Source organism: Sciurus vulgaris (genome assembly GCF_902686455.1).
Source record: "Sciurus vulgaris genome assembly, chromosome: 5".
NCBI classification, from domain to species: Eukaryota; Metazoa; Chordata; class Mammalia; order Rodentia; family Sciuridae; genus Sciurus; species Sciurus vulgaris.
This window is the reverse complement of record NC_136465.1, coordinates 126,907,252-126,922,728: the sequence shown is the minus strand read 5'-3', so window position 1 is coordinate 126,922,728 and position 15,477 is coordinate 126,907,252. Positions and strand designations below refer to the sequence as shown.

Below are 15,477 nucleotides of genomic sequence, written 5' to 3'. Positions count from 1 at the left end.
TGCAGCTGGTTCACATGACAGCCTGACAGAGGTCACAGGACTCATTCATAACCTTGCCCTCTGACTTCCCCAGAAAGGACTCCTGTGAATTCTCAGGAGAACCCAACCGTAGACAGGGACTCCTGCTTTACCTTCCGTGAGCTTGTATCTAAGAAAGCAACATTACCCTTTACACAACTAGACTTGGGCTTGCTACTCAGTTTTTCAGAACCATATGTTGCTTGGGAACATATAAAACAAGTGGGGAAAATATAAAGAAAAGCAAAGAAATGTTAACACAAATGTGGGGGAGAGATTTTACCCAAAGAGCAGCATTCAGGGGCTGACTTTTCATTGTGCAGTAGTATCTGTTACTCAAGCTTGATAAGTAAATATCCACACACATAGGACTTTATTCTGTTTGGCTTTGAACTTGCAATCCTCCCGCCTCAGCCTCCCAAGTCACTGGGAGGGCTGGATGTGTGCCACACCCCCCGGCTATTTATTCTTCATTTTTTAAAAAGTTTTTTTGATTAACTTTTTTATTTGTTCTAATTGGTGTTTTTTTAATAGACACAATACCTTTATTTTATTTGTTCATTTTTATGTGGTGCTGAGGATCGAACCCAGTGCCTTACATATGCTAGGCAAGCACTTTACCACTGAGCCACAACCCCAGTTCCCCAGCTATTTATTCTTTAAAATAAAAATGAATAAATTAAATGCTCTTCCTTATGATGATACGTTCTTTAAAAAAAAAAATCTTTGTGTGTGTGTGTGTGTGTGTGTGTGTGTGCTGGGAACTGAACCCAGGACCTCATACACCTTTACACACTGAACAACATCTCCAGCCCCTCCAAAAAATATTCTTAACAATTTTATGCCTACAAAAGTGAAAATATTCTACATAATTTACTAAAGTTAATATAAGAAGAAACAAAATACAAAGCACTCAATAACTATTTTGAAAGTTAAGTTCATAATCACAAATCTTTCTATAAAGAAAATTTCAGGCCCAAATGTGTTTACCAGTGAATTCAATCAAATATTTATGAGAGAGATAATACCAGTCTTACATAATCTCTTCCAGAGAATGGAAAGACAAACTCTAAAACTTTTTCTTTCTCTCAAAATCTGATAAGAACATTACAAGAATGAGAATTATAAGTCAGTCATACATAGATGCAAACATCATAACAAGAATATTAGCAAACTGAACCCAGTCAATAAATATACAAAGAATACAACAACAGGACCATGTTAAAATTTTTCCAGAAATGAAAGACTGCTGTAACATTCAACGTGTTAAAGAATTTATAAAATTCAACATCTCATTTCAATACAGCAGATAAAATATGTGATGAAGTACAACATCTTAGCAAACTGGACAAAAGACTGTCCTTAATTTGATAAAAGAGTTATACAGAAAACTTTCACAAACATTGTACTTATTGGTGAAATGAAAAGAAAGCTTTCCTTCTGAGGTTGAACATGAGGAGAAAATTTCCACCGTATTATCACTATTGTTATTTGATATTCTACTGGAGGTCCCAGACAATTCACAAGGCAAAAACAAGAAATGAGGGCCTGGGTTGTAGCTCAGTGGTACAGCACTTGCCTAGCACATGTGAGGCACTGGTTCAATCCTCAGCACCACATAAGAATTAAAAAATGAAGGTATAAAAAAGGGAAAAAGTTAAAAAAAAAAAACACACAAGAAATGAAAGAGTAGTAAACTTTTATAAAACCAACAGTATTCATATAAGATAAATATACAAAATAATTTACAGGAATATTATTGGAATCAACAAAAGAAAAAGTAGGATTACTGGATACCACCAAGTCAATATACAGAAAACTATATTTCTACATACCAGCAAAAGTAAGGAAATGAATTTTTTAAGTCTCCAATTTAAAATGGTGCCAAGAAACATCAACTACCTAAGAATAAATTTAAACATACATCTTTATAGGCACTTATAAATAGAAAACTATAAAATTTTATTAAAATAAATTTTAAAATACTGCTAGAGGAATGTGGGCCATATTTATGGATTGAAAGATCCAACATTGTAAAGATGGCAACTCTCCCCAAAGAGCCAAGAATAGCCAAAACAGTCTTGAAGAAGAACAAGGTGTGAGGACATACACTTTCAGATATTAAGGTTATTATAAAATACAATATTGAAAACAGTGCTGTATTGGCTCAGGGATAAACAATTTTTTTTAAAAAGGAGAATAAGAGCTCAGAAGCAGATCCACGCACATGTAGACACCTGATTTTAAACAAAGATGACATCCCAGAGCCATGTTAAAAGATGTTCTCTCCAATACACAGGGCTGGGTCACTTAAATATCCACATGGACAAATATGAAATTTGACTCCTATGTCACATCGCAAAAATAAAATAAATCAATTCCAGGAGAAATTAGATCTCTATCTGAAAACAAAATAGGAAAGCTTCTAAGCTGGGGATGCAGCTCAGTGGTTGAGCACCTGGTTAGCATGCTTGAGGCTCTGAGTTCAATTTTCAGCACTGCAAAAAAATAAAATTAAATTAAAAAATAAAGCTTCTAGAGACTAATAAAACTTCATGAGTTTTGGGTAAAAAAATTAAATATTTCTTAAACTTCATGGAAAATACACTAACTGTAAATGCAGGGCTGGCTATAGAATTTGTGGAGCCACTTGTTCAAAAAGTTAAGAATATCAGGACAGCAATAGCAAAGCATCAAGCCAAGGACGAGGCCCTGCTGATCATGGGACTCCATGGAGTATACATGGAATCTGCCTGTAAACAGCTAAGACTGTCAAATGGAATAATATAGAAATTAAGAACTGCTGCTCACTAAATGACACTCAACAGAGTGAAAAGGCAGGTCAAAAGAAGGGGGATGAGGTATTTTCAACATAGAAAAAGACAAAGACTCATTCAGAGTACATAAAAAACTCCAACAAATCTATTTTTAAAAAGACAATTCTTGAGAGAAACAGGCACCTCACAAAAAATAGCCAATAAACATATAAAGAGGGGCTGAACCACATTATTAATCAGAAAAAAGAAAATGACACAGCCACCACATGTGCAATAAAATAGTTAAAATCCAAAAGACTGTAACACCAAACCACTCCTTTTCTTCTCTAGCACTTATCACTTTCTTTTTTTTAATTTTTTTATTTTTACAGACTGCATTTTGATTCACTGTACACAATGGGGTACAACTTTTCATTCCTATGGTTGTGCACGATGTAGATTCATACTATTCATGTAATCATACATGTAAATAGGATAATGATGTCTGTCTCATCCCACCATCTTTCCTACCCCTGACCCCTCTCATCACTTTCTTATATACACAAATAAGAAGTTATTTATTGATTCCTAGTGATCATGGAATCCAGGAAGGCTGAGGAAAGTGAATTATGGGACTTTCTGGACCCGTGAAAAAGAAATCTGTTCTTTCAGGTAGGACTGCTGAACTGGATCTGCTGCCGCCATGCTGGCTTTGTGCAGCACCCAGGCAAGCACAGCCAGGAGATGAAGTCATATTCTCAAAGATCCTCTTTGAACACCTAGACCTGATTTAGCAACACCCAAAAGCACATCCCTGGACTTTAAGTATGCCAATCAATTTCCCTTTTAACTTAAATCAATTTGCATCCATAACTGAAAGAAATTTCTTTAATATTTCAATGCTACACACACTGAAACAAAATAGGAGACTGAAAAGCAGTGCACTTGCCATTAAAAATTATGTTTATGAATAATTTATACCGAAGGCATTAGTTTATGATATGTTACAAGAAAAAGGAAAGATTCAGAAATGTTATATATCACAATGACTTTGGGAAAACTGCATATAAAAAACTCACTTGAATAAATATTCTAAAATACAAAGGTACTGTCTTAAGAAAATAATTTCTTTCCTCTTACATTTCTCTATGTTTCAAAGTCTCCAAGAGTATATTAAATTTGAACACTTATTAAGATGTAATTCACATACTATAAAATTCATCCTTTTTGACTATACATATTGGTTACATACACAAAATTGTGTAACTATCAACACTATCTAATTCCAGAACAATTTCATCACCCCAATAAGAAATCTAGCTGGGCACAGTAGCACACACCTGTAATCTCAAGAACTCAAGAGGCTGAGGCAGGAGGATTGCAAGTGCAAGGCCAGCCTCAGCAACTTAGCACTTTAGCGAGGCTCTAAGCAACTTAGCAAGACCTTGCTTCAAAATAACAAATAAAAAGGGCTGGGGATAAACTCAGTGGTAAAACAACCCTGAGTTAAATCGCCAGTAGGAAGGAAGGAAGGGAGGAAGGGAGGGAGGAAGGAAGGAGAGGGAAAGAGGGAGGGAGGGAGAGGGAGAAAGAAAGAAAAAGAAAGACCATTAGCAGTCACTGTCCATTCCACTCTATTCCACTCTTTCTAACCACTAATCCACTTTGTCTTAAGGATTGGCCTACTCTGGCCATTTCAAATGGAATTATAGAACATGTGCATTTATACGTCTGACTTCTTTCACTTAGAATAATGTTTTCAAGGTTTATCTATGTTGTGACGTAAATCAGTACTTCATTCCTTTTTTTGGCTTAGAAATATTCCATTGTATGGATAATACCACATTTGGTATTTGATAGATATTTGGGTTGTTTCCACTTTTTTGGATATTATGAATAATTAATATAACATTTGTGTGCAAGTTTTTTGGGGAACATGTGTTTTCAATTCTCTTCAGTAGATACCTACTAGAAAATTGTTGGTTGAGTGTATTACTTTTATAACTTAAAAATACAGAGAGAGAGAAACCTGATTTTTAGTGGAAAATGTTGACTTTCTGTGCCAAACTCAGGGCTGCACTAACACCATGTCCTTCCACAGAAGACAAATTCTTATCGTAGAGAAGACAGGCACAGGAAAGGAAAAATAGAAGGCTCTACCTGACGAGGTATGAGTCTCTGATAGGCATTTATAATAGATAGTGAAATTCAGGATGCCAGGGAAGATGCATTAATACAATGGGGTTGTAAACTGTCTAAAATTCCTGTATTTATTGGCAAAGCTAAAACAAAGATAATATTTCCATGTATATTCACATGTTGTTTGTGTTTTCTCTTATCATGATTTTCAAGTGCCAGCTAGATTTTATTTTTTCATTTAAAATACAATTCCACAAACTCAACCAGCATAAATTAAACATTTACAACACCAAGGCAGAAAATTATAAAACGATGAAATGCTAATAACTAAAATGATCTCCGTCTACTTTCAGGAAAAACAGGTTAAGCAAACCACATAAAAATCTTAACATCAAAATTGTTCACAACAGGTGTTGGCGAGGATGTGGGGAGAAAGGTACACTCATACACTGCTGGTGGGGCTGCAAATTAGTGCAGCCGCTATGGAAAGCAGTGTGGAGATTCCTTAGAAAACTTGGAATGGAACCACCATTTGACCCAGCTATCCCACTCCTTGGCCTATACCCAAAGGACTTAAAATCTGCATACTACAGAAATACAGCCACATCAATGTTCATAGCTGCTCAATTCACAATAGCCAGACTGTGGAACCAACCTAGATGCCCTTCAATTGATGAGTGGATAAAGAAACTGTGGTATATATATACTATGGAATATTACTCAGCCATAAAGAATGATAAAATTATGACATTTGCAGGCAAATGGATGAAATTGGAGAATATCATGCTAAGTGAGATAAGCCAATCTCAAAAAGCCAAAGGACGAATGATATCGCTAATAAGTGGAGGTTGACACATAATGGGGGGGAGGGAAGGGTTAGAGTTAGGGTTAGGGAGGGGGGCAAGTATAGAGGAAGGAACTACTGTATAGAGGGTAAAGAGGGGTGGGAGGGGTGGGGGGAAGGGAAAAAAATAACAGAATGAATCAAACAACAAAAAAAAAAAAAAAAAAAAAAAAATTGTTCAGTATAATCCATTTAGACAAGTAAAGATAAAGCACTAATTTCATATGCAAACTATGCTGAGGCAGCACATTCTCACAAACCGGAAACTCTTTATTGTGTCCTTTGCAAGTTACAAATTTATTATAGCTCAGCAACATTCCAATAATATTATAGAGTTACCTATCTATTTACTAAGAAAATCTAGAACACTCTTATGTCACAGTTCATGGTTGGAAAATGTAGACTTTTAGACTTTTTTTTTTTCTTCTTTCTTTCCACATTAATTTCAAGACTTCTGTCTTTAAATTCTTTCTCAGTCACTTATTAGCTGTACAATCTTAGGCAAATTACTTAAACTTCCTGAATCTCGGTGTCCTAATAAAATGTGCCTAAAGATACATGCTTTTGGAGTCGCTGTGAGAAACAAAAAAGCAATAATTTGGCATGAAGCATGTATTTAACACGAAGCTATTATTTAACGGCTGCTATTCTTTTAAGTTTTATTATTAATATTAAGTTGGTTATGCCAACAATTTTCCTTACATGAATATAGGGGGAGAAATGTGCTTTTCTATAAGATAAATATTGATCCTGCTTTTTTTATGCCCACTCCAATTTTAAAACAAAGAGATGCTACCATGAGACTTGGCATAAGAAATCATAAAGTCTAAGCAGTTATATCATTTGTGTTAGAAATAAAAATTATCTAGTCATTTTGATTCATAATGCACATTTACTTCTGATTCTTGTTTCAAAATTATTATGTTCTCTTTGATGTATTAATGAGAAATAACCCATTTTAATAGAAGACAAAATTTTTTATTCTGCAGCATTCTATGGTAGGAGAAAAAAATCACTTTTGCAAAGAATTATAAGCCTCAAATCTATATGGAGGCAGTAATGGAAATTATCTGGACATTTGCATATTAAATACAAACAAGCTAACATAACATGTTCTATTTGAATACATCACTGCCAATCACTATAATATTCAATATATAGTGAAATCTCAACTCTTTAGAACTCTAGTTAAATGTATTTATTAACTGACTTTCAGGAAGAGCTAAAATGGAATTAAGCATTTAGTCACAAAACATCTAACCTCTGTAGTTCTAAAAATTTATAAAAAATCATTAGTCAGAATTTTAACTGTCTACATTAAGTGCATTATCTTATAATGACAATAATTTTAATGCAGTTATTGCTCAACAAAAAACACTGTTCCATTTAAGAGTCATACTACGAAGGTGAGAAGTAAGCTCTCAAGGAAAGGAGCCAGATAACCCCGTATTCTCTGAAATGCAAAATCCTGGCTGAAACTGAAGAGACAAACTCTAAAATACATAGGAAAGATGCATTCACAGAGTCACAAATTAGGGTGGGTACTTGTGGGCACATTTGCCATAAAGGACATAACTGCCCGTCTATCAATCAAGTAATTTAAATTCCAAATGCTTATTAGTCCCTAGTAACTACAAATACAACCCACCCACTTGTGCCCCTGTGCTAACCAATGTTTCTCTCTGTGTCCTGACACCTGCTCCATCTTTTCTTTTACTTTACCACACACTGAAATTCCACGTACTGCTGGGCACAGTGGCTAATGCCTATAATAGGGAGGCTGAGGCTGGAGGATTATTGAAAACTCAAGATCAGTCTGGGCAACTTCAGGAAACCCTGCTTCAAAGTTAAAATTTCTTTTTAAAAGGTCTGGATATGTATCTTAGTGGTAGAGCACTTGCCTAGCATGTGCGAAGCTTTGGGGTAAATCCCTGGTGGGAGGAGGAATGCAGGGGGATATCCATGCATTTACCAATTTATGCTCTTCACTTCTGGTACCAACAATAATAGGTAGATGAAAACACAGTTGAAAGGAGAAAATCAAAATAAAGATATCTTATAATAGAAGGGGAAAATAATTTTTACTTGACACTTCTGGATCAATCAGAATCTACGAAAAATTATCATATACTTATTTTTTAACATCTTTTAGATGTTGATAGACCTTTATTTTATTCACTTCTTTATACGTGGTGCTGAGAATCAAACCCAGTGCCTCACACATGCTAGGCAAGCGCTCTACCACTGAGCCACAACCCCAGCCCCTATCATAGACTTACAACATGCCAATTTGTTATAGGTAGTACAGATGCATGCACACATGCACATAACCTCCCCCGCCACCACACACATGCCCTTCTTCCTTCTCTAGTTATTTCAGAACAGGGTCTGACTCAGGACAAAACCCTGTTCAAATCCAGTCTTTTCAATCACATTCCCACTTAGTATGGACCATAGTGGCATTATTATGATAACCAAATGGCATTCCGTTTTACACACATTAAGAGAAATCTTTATAGTCTGGGGACAACAAACAGCAATACAATAAAAAGAGGAGCAAGAAAACACAGGATTTTCTTTTAGTAACAAACATGACAATGTATTTAAGCCATTAGCTTTTTTATCTGAAACTAATCAAGCCCAAAAATTGTTTCATTAAAAGAAATTGAGAATTTTTTAAAAAAACCTCTAGGATGTGCTACTTTGAATATAAAATGTGACAGAATAAACAAGCAAGAAAAGGCAATTTGCACATGCACCTGAAAAATCGCCACAGGCATTTTATCAAAACATACCATCAGTGCCTATATTTACCATACCTGAACATACTGTTCTGCCGTGCTGCATGTTAACAAAAAATGTAAAACAAAAACAGGGAAATGTTAGCAGAATAAAATGTAAAACTATTGCATGGAAAATTAAATTAATTCACAAGCTTTCACATCTAGTACTATGATGGATCAACTAATTCAACTATTTTTAACTCAATTAACAAGCCATGCAGCTACAAGTTATAAGAGAATTACCCAAGAGACTGGTTTCATTTGTTAAAATGTTTTGTTCTTTTCAGATTTCAGAGCAAGTTGTAAGATCCTGTTTTTCACAAGAGTCTCCTTGTTTAGGTCAATTGTCTAATTCACTTATTGGAGCAATACAGAGATGAAGAGGACAGGGAGGGCTTTTAGTTTATGTCTATGTGAAAAACAGATTTTTGTTATTATTTAGCATTGAGTAAAAATAACCATTGTCAAAGTGAAGCACTACCTCAAGTCTATAATAATAAAATTAAGGCTGTATCATTAAACCTGAAGTATTCATTTGAACTGGAAAAAAAAAAAGAAAAGAAAAAGCTGAGTTATTCATGATTCTTAGTTCCAAGGGTATGAATGCCCACACAGAATTTTTCAAAACATTCAAACACACAATGCCTATTGCCCCTCTCCAGTACTTACTTCTCTTCTGCGACACAGCCTGCAGGCAGGCAGTCACCAAATCACAGTTCCTCTGTACTTTATGCAGAAGCCTATCTTTCTGCTTCAGCTGCCGAAGTAACTTGGCTGACTGAATGCCAATTCTGTACTTTAGCTCCTGAAGGATTGCCTTGAGTTCATTAGGGTCTATAAGGAAATAAAAATAAAAAGAGAACAATAAATACTTTGAGAGGAATACAAATCTCAATGTGATACGAGTTAACAGACAAATATCTAGAACATTCATTTAAGCCAACTCTTGGTTCTCGCCAAGATTACAGGTACCCATACAGCTAAGACATTCCTCAAAAAAGTCACTTATTCATCTCCTGTTCCGTTCATGAGATAAATGCTGTGAATTTAACCCTTGAGGCTACTGTAGCATATAAGCAAAGATTCTTGGTTTTGTTTTGTTTTGTTTTCGGTGCTGGGGACTGAACCCAAGGGCACTCAACCAACTGAGCCACATCCCCATCCCTTTTTAAATTTTATTTAGATTCAGGGTCTCAGTAAGTTGCTCAGGGCCTGGCTTTGAACTCACGATCCTCCTGCCTCAGCCTCCTAAGCCATTGTGCCCAGTTGGAATGTACACTTTTTGCATCAGTAAAGTGCTCAGTTGGGAAGCCTGTAAGATATGAATCTCTTTTAGTTCTCTACATTAATGACTAACTTAGCTGCTGACTAAAAATGTTTTTTTAAAGTACTCATCCTTGTAAATTATCATCCTTATAAATAATTTTCCCACATTTTGCAATGTAGATGAAAGTAGTGATACTAGTTTTATGTTAAACGTACAGTCTTCAAATAGCCTATCAGGTATAATATTTCATTTTTAGAGACTTGGTAATTTTTGATATATAATAGAAAATATATTTCCTTTTAACAGACAAATTAGGATAAGTCTACATACAGGGGTTTGAACCTAGAACACTTCACCACTGAACTACATCCCCAGTCTTTTTTATTTTTTTATTTTTTTATTTTTTTGAGATAGGGTCTTGCTAAATTGCTTAGGGCCTCACTAAGTTGTTTAGGTCCTCTCTACGTTGCAGAAACTAACCCTGAACTAGCGATCCTCCTACTTCAGCGTCCAGAAAGGCTGGAATTATAGGATTAGTCTCCATTCTTAAAACTAACATTCACAAAAGCATGAGATAATGGGAAAACCCTATCTCATTTCCAGTAACTACTAGGTATCTATGGCTCTGTCATACTCTGAATTATATGCACTATTTATGAGAAGAATTTTCAGAGCTCAGTGTGGAAATGTCTTCTCCAGCAATACCTGCTGGCATAGAAACATCCCAGAGACAGAAGTGGGTCTATATCTTTGAATGCCCAACACCAGCCACTGCCCCTTTCACAGTGTTAAGTAAGGACAAACTGAGAAAAACGTCAATTGTGATCAATTTCCTCTCTAAGGAATTCTAGTGTATATGACAATAAAAATGATCTCTAGCATTTATTGAGACTTTACACTTATTTACTTACGTGATTCTTACCACTGACCTCTGACTTATTATTATCATCCCTATTTACAAGAAAATGAGAGAGACTGAGGTTAAATAGCTTGCACAAGGTCACACAGCTGGAAAAGAACAGTGGTGGGATATCAATGCATGAGCTAACTCCACAGTTCATCCCCTCAACACGGGAACACTCAGAGTCCAGATTTCCTGAGAAACCATTTGGTACCTCACCTAAAGAAAGAGCCCACACATGTTAAATATCTACAGAGGTGCTACAGTGGTGCTACAACAAAATTCCTAACAGTGAGACAAGTGAATTCATCTACACTATTGACATAATCTGCCTTATTGAGACTCTTACTAAATGTAGTTTATCACTAGTTCATTTCATTATTTATTTTGCAACAGTGTCTGGCTAAGTTGCTTAGGACCTTGCTAAATTTCTGAGGCTGGCCTCAAACTTGTGATCCTCCTACCTCAGCCTCTTGAGTCACTGGGGTTAGAGGTGTATGCCACTTACTACTTGACCCTTAAAGAAGAATCACATGACTTAATACATAGTATTATTTAAGCAGACAGCTGTATTCATCACCTGATTCTGAAATCTAGCATTCTAATGATGTTTATTAACAGAAAATGTGTACCATTTAAAAATGACCATCTTGTTCATCCTAACAGGGCTGACTACAAGAAAAGACAGGATTAGCAGGGAGCTAGGGACATAATAAGACTGAAACTGGGGCAAAACAGACCCTTACAGGTCTTGTGAATGATTAGTAGAGAGGTCATTCATCCGAAGTTGATTTGCAAAGCTGTACCATTTACCTCTCTTTTAAACTTTAGTTTGCAATTCTCCTCTTCCAAAAGGAAATTACTAATCCCCAAAACTCCCTCAGTAATTAAAAGTGAAGTCTTGTAAAAAGAGAAAGCCAAATCATAATTCTTCAAAATTGATTGTGTTAGAATCTGAAAGTTATTCCCCTACAGAACTTTTGGCATCAACACATACTCTAAGAACAGCCAAATAAGTGTATAAAATGAAAAGGCGTAACTCCAGCCAGAGTCCCACATAGGGGGAGGAAGGTGGAAGCCATTTGCAACAATTAGCTGGGAAAAATATCTTCACTAGGAAGTCCAAAGAGGAAGCTGAAAACTGTTTTCATGGGTTTGAGAAAGCAGACAGATTTATTGTTTGTTTGTTTTTCCTGGAACTAGCTAGACTGATTTTTGTAATGAGAATAGGAGAGCATCATATAGTGCTCTTTCATCCCTCCCCTGCTAATTTAGTACAAGGACGTTACTTCCAAGAAATGTTATAGTGTTTTAGCTTCTGTTTTACACATCTCACTAAATTTTGCAAATTGAGGTCTTATTAATCTACACAAAAGGATATCTGTAGTAACTGTTAGTGCCTGAAAGGCCAGCTATTGTAACAGTTGAGAAAAAAGCTCAACAGGACACGATCCTCAGAGTTTGATAACAAAAGAAACACCAAATTAGCCTTTCCTCCCATGAAGCCAAGGCCATTCTGTGGGATCAACCTCTCCATGCCAACTGTAGGTACCAGAAGTTAAATTCTGTAATAAAGCCATTGCTGTAGGACTCCACTAATCCGCCAGGGTGAACAGAACAAAACACCTAGTGAGCAGCTTGGAACCTTGCGTGCTGGCAGAAATGGAATTCGCACGCTTTGCTTTGAAACCACATTATCGAATTATTCTGCCTCACTAGTTAAACACTAAGTAATGTGGCTAGGGAAAGCAAACTTAAAAAAAAAAAAAAAAAAAAAAAAAAAAAAAAAAAATCCCTAGGAGTCAACTCTATTCTCCCAGCGTCCTCTAGGTAACTTCAGGTATACATATCAGAAACTCCAAACCAGTTCCTAACAGCTGTTCAGTGGAAAGTAGGATCCGGGCTGCCTCTTCCCTTGGGCCTCCACAAACACTTGGGGGAAAGTGGGAGGAGAGACCCGACCATTTCAACAACTGATGCTCTAAGGGAAACCTGGAGAGAGGATGGGAGAAGGGGCATAAAAACAGTGTGGTCAAGAATATGTGCCAATGTGGGTACCAGAGTCAGATGAAGGGAATTTCCCAAACTTAGTAACTGAGCGCTTGGCCGATGCGTTCAGGCCGATGCAGGAGTGCGGCTCCCCCTTTCCCTCACCTTTCTGCCGCAGGTACTGGATCTGGAGCCGCTGACTCGGCCGCTCCTGCAGCTCCTGCAGCACGCGGGAGTCGCCGGCGCCGCGCGCGCCCAGGAACACGTCGGAGCCCGAGGCCTCGGTGGAGCTGTCCAGGCTGTCGCGGCGCCGCTGCCGGCCCCCCGGCCCGCGGCTCCCTCCAGTCACCTCCTCCTCCTCCGTGCAGCTGTACAGCTCGGTGAGCAAGCCGCTCACCAGGGACGCCGTGCGGCTGGTGCGGCCGCCGGGCTCCGGCTCCTCCTCGCCTTCCCACGAGCCCCGGGAACCCGGCGGCCGCTCCGCCGCCCTCGGCGGGGGTGCAGTTCGGGCCACTCCAGGAACCGCTTCCTCCACTGCGTGCTCCAGCCTCGCCTCGCCGCTGCCGCGGAACTCCAACTCTGGGAGCCCCGTCCGGCCCCCGGCGACGGGAAGGACCTCCATGGCCCCTGGCGCTCCGCAGCCCCGCACTACCGCTGGTCCCGCCTAGCGGCGCCGGCCAGTTCCGGGAGGAGGTGGACCTCGTCCCCGCCGGGGGAGCCCTGGGCCCGGCGAAGCGCCAGCAGGCTCCGGATCCCCGAGGCTCCCAGACCTTCCCCCTGGGTCCCCCCCGAATCTGCTCAGCTGGGCTGCGGCCTCAGCCAAAGGGGGACCGCCACGCGCTGGGCTACCTGGGGACACCTGCTACCAGTGAGGCCCCACTTGGCCGAGAGCGCTCTCTGATTAAAGTCAAGGAGCAGGATATGGCCAGAGCCGGATCAGGATGAAGCCGTCAGCCCGAAGGGGGATGGGCGCTCTGGCCGCTGCCACCTTCACTTTTAAGCACGTGATTTAACTCAAATTGAGGGCAACTCTTGCATCCTATTGAGCCACCAGCTAGATATAATGCCCGGGAGGGTTTTAAGCGCCAGTAGGCAGGCCGAGGTTAGAAACTCCTTCTTCACATGCACGGGCACAATGCCCAGGCCTTCTCACCTTCCCACACTATCTGAGAGCCTTTGAAGGCGTTCTACTTTAGTTTTTGACAAAAACCTTTCCAAACCTCTGAACACCTGGTATATGCTTGGGATTTAATAACGTTGAGAAATTTTTTCTTCCAGTGAAAAACAAAGTAATGGATTAACACCAACTGATTCCCTAACACAAGACATAGGACAGAATGAGGATTTAATAAGTAGTCAAGAGATGATAGAACTAATAAATTGAGGGAACTGGTTTTGACAGTAAAATTAAGCCTATGAAAGATGTCTTTACACTAGAGCTCAGAATATACTTGAGGTGCCCCCTCCACCTTAGACTTTTTTTATGAATTTAACAATCATCAACATTGTTAGCATTTTTTTGCACACCAGGCACTGTTCTTAGTGATTTACTGAATTATTCCATTTAATCTACACTTTAATACTATAAAGCAGGTAAGCACTACTTTAATCTCTCTTTTCAGATGAGGGAGCTGAGAGAAAGAGAGGCTAAATAACTTGCCCATTCACAAAGAATAACTTGAACTTGAAGTTTGAAGTGCCTGGCTTTTATTATGGTAGAGTACTTGTTAGTCTAATGCTGTTTAAATATTTTGGCATCCTTCTAAGAGGGAACAACACACCCAGTGAACAACAGTGATGCTTTCCATGTGTTCAGCACACTTTTATATTTAAAGGCATTTTCATAAGAGAACCTGAACCTATAAATAGAAATGTGGTGTCCCTTGTCACCACCACCACAATAAATAGGACCCTTTTTGAAACTGGAATTAATATAAGGAAAACAGAAGCTTTGTGGCTTTTCCTCTTAGATACCTAAAATTTAAAATTATGCTGGAAATATTTTTATGGTTTTTGCAACATATAAACTTCTGCTAGCATATAATATTAAATGTATGAAGTGGAGGGACTGTATTTATTATATTGCTGTTGTTTTGTTTTTGAATTTCTTTTATTTCCCCCCTATTGTCCCTGGTATTGAATGAGTACTGAGAGCCTCTTCATAGGCCAAAGATTGCAACAAGCAGGACTTTCAAAGGGGCAAACATGAAATTGGATCTGTTCTTCATTGACTTCCCAGCCCTTTTTATCTCCTCCCACTAAGAGATACGTTGTTGACTACCGGTCTTCCCTATTATTATTTAGGGTTTTTCCACCAGGAACTATAATAAAGAAACTCAAAGTGAGCTGCAGAGTGAAAAAAGAAGCTAAGAAATCAGTAGGTTATTAACATTCCAATTTCTAAATTAATCAACACTTCAAAATTATTTCTCATTCCCCATTGTTATCAAATTACTAGTAAAGAGGAAACTGGTAAACTAAAAACTAAGAAGGCAAGCTGGCTCAAGGTCACTGTACTTACCCACAGATATCCACATAACTCCTTTCTTACCCTGGTTAGGTGTCTGCTTAAATGTCCTCAGTGAGTCCCCTCCCTGACTACTCTATTGCAGCTTCCCATCCCCCAGCATTCCCTATTTCCCTTCTTTGTTCTCTTTTTCCATAATACTCATCATGCTCCTAACTATAGATTCATTATCTGGCTTCTGCCATAAATATATAGGCTTCTGAGGGCATGAATTTTTGTCAATTTTGTTTATTGACATATGCTCACCACTTAG

At 38.3% G+C, this 15,477-nt stretch overlaps 1 protein-coding gene across 2 annotated transcripts in view; it reads right to left on the bottom strand.

Annotated features, from left to right (window-relative positions):
- The window catches only part of TBC1D30 (TBC1 domain family member 30), an 85,395-nt gene extending 71,393 nt beyond the window's left edge, over positions 1 to 14,002 (bottom strand). The window contains exons 1-2 of one of the 2 annotated variants that reach the window (XM_079139674.1): positions 12,863 to 14,002; positions 9,210 to 9,374 (exon numbers count right to left, since the gene is read on the bottom strand). In XM_079139674.1, coding sequence (XP_078995800.1) covers positions 9,210 to 9,374; positions 12,863 to 13,319 — 622 coding nt within the window. In that variant the 5' untranslated portion in view covers positions 13,320 to 14,002. The remainder of the gene's footprint in view (positions 1 to 9,209; positions 9,375 to 12,862) is intronic. The other variant, XM_079139675.1, reaches the window with a different exon arrangement.
- Between the last annotated feature and the right edge of the window lie 1,475 nt (positions 14,003 to 15,477).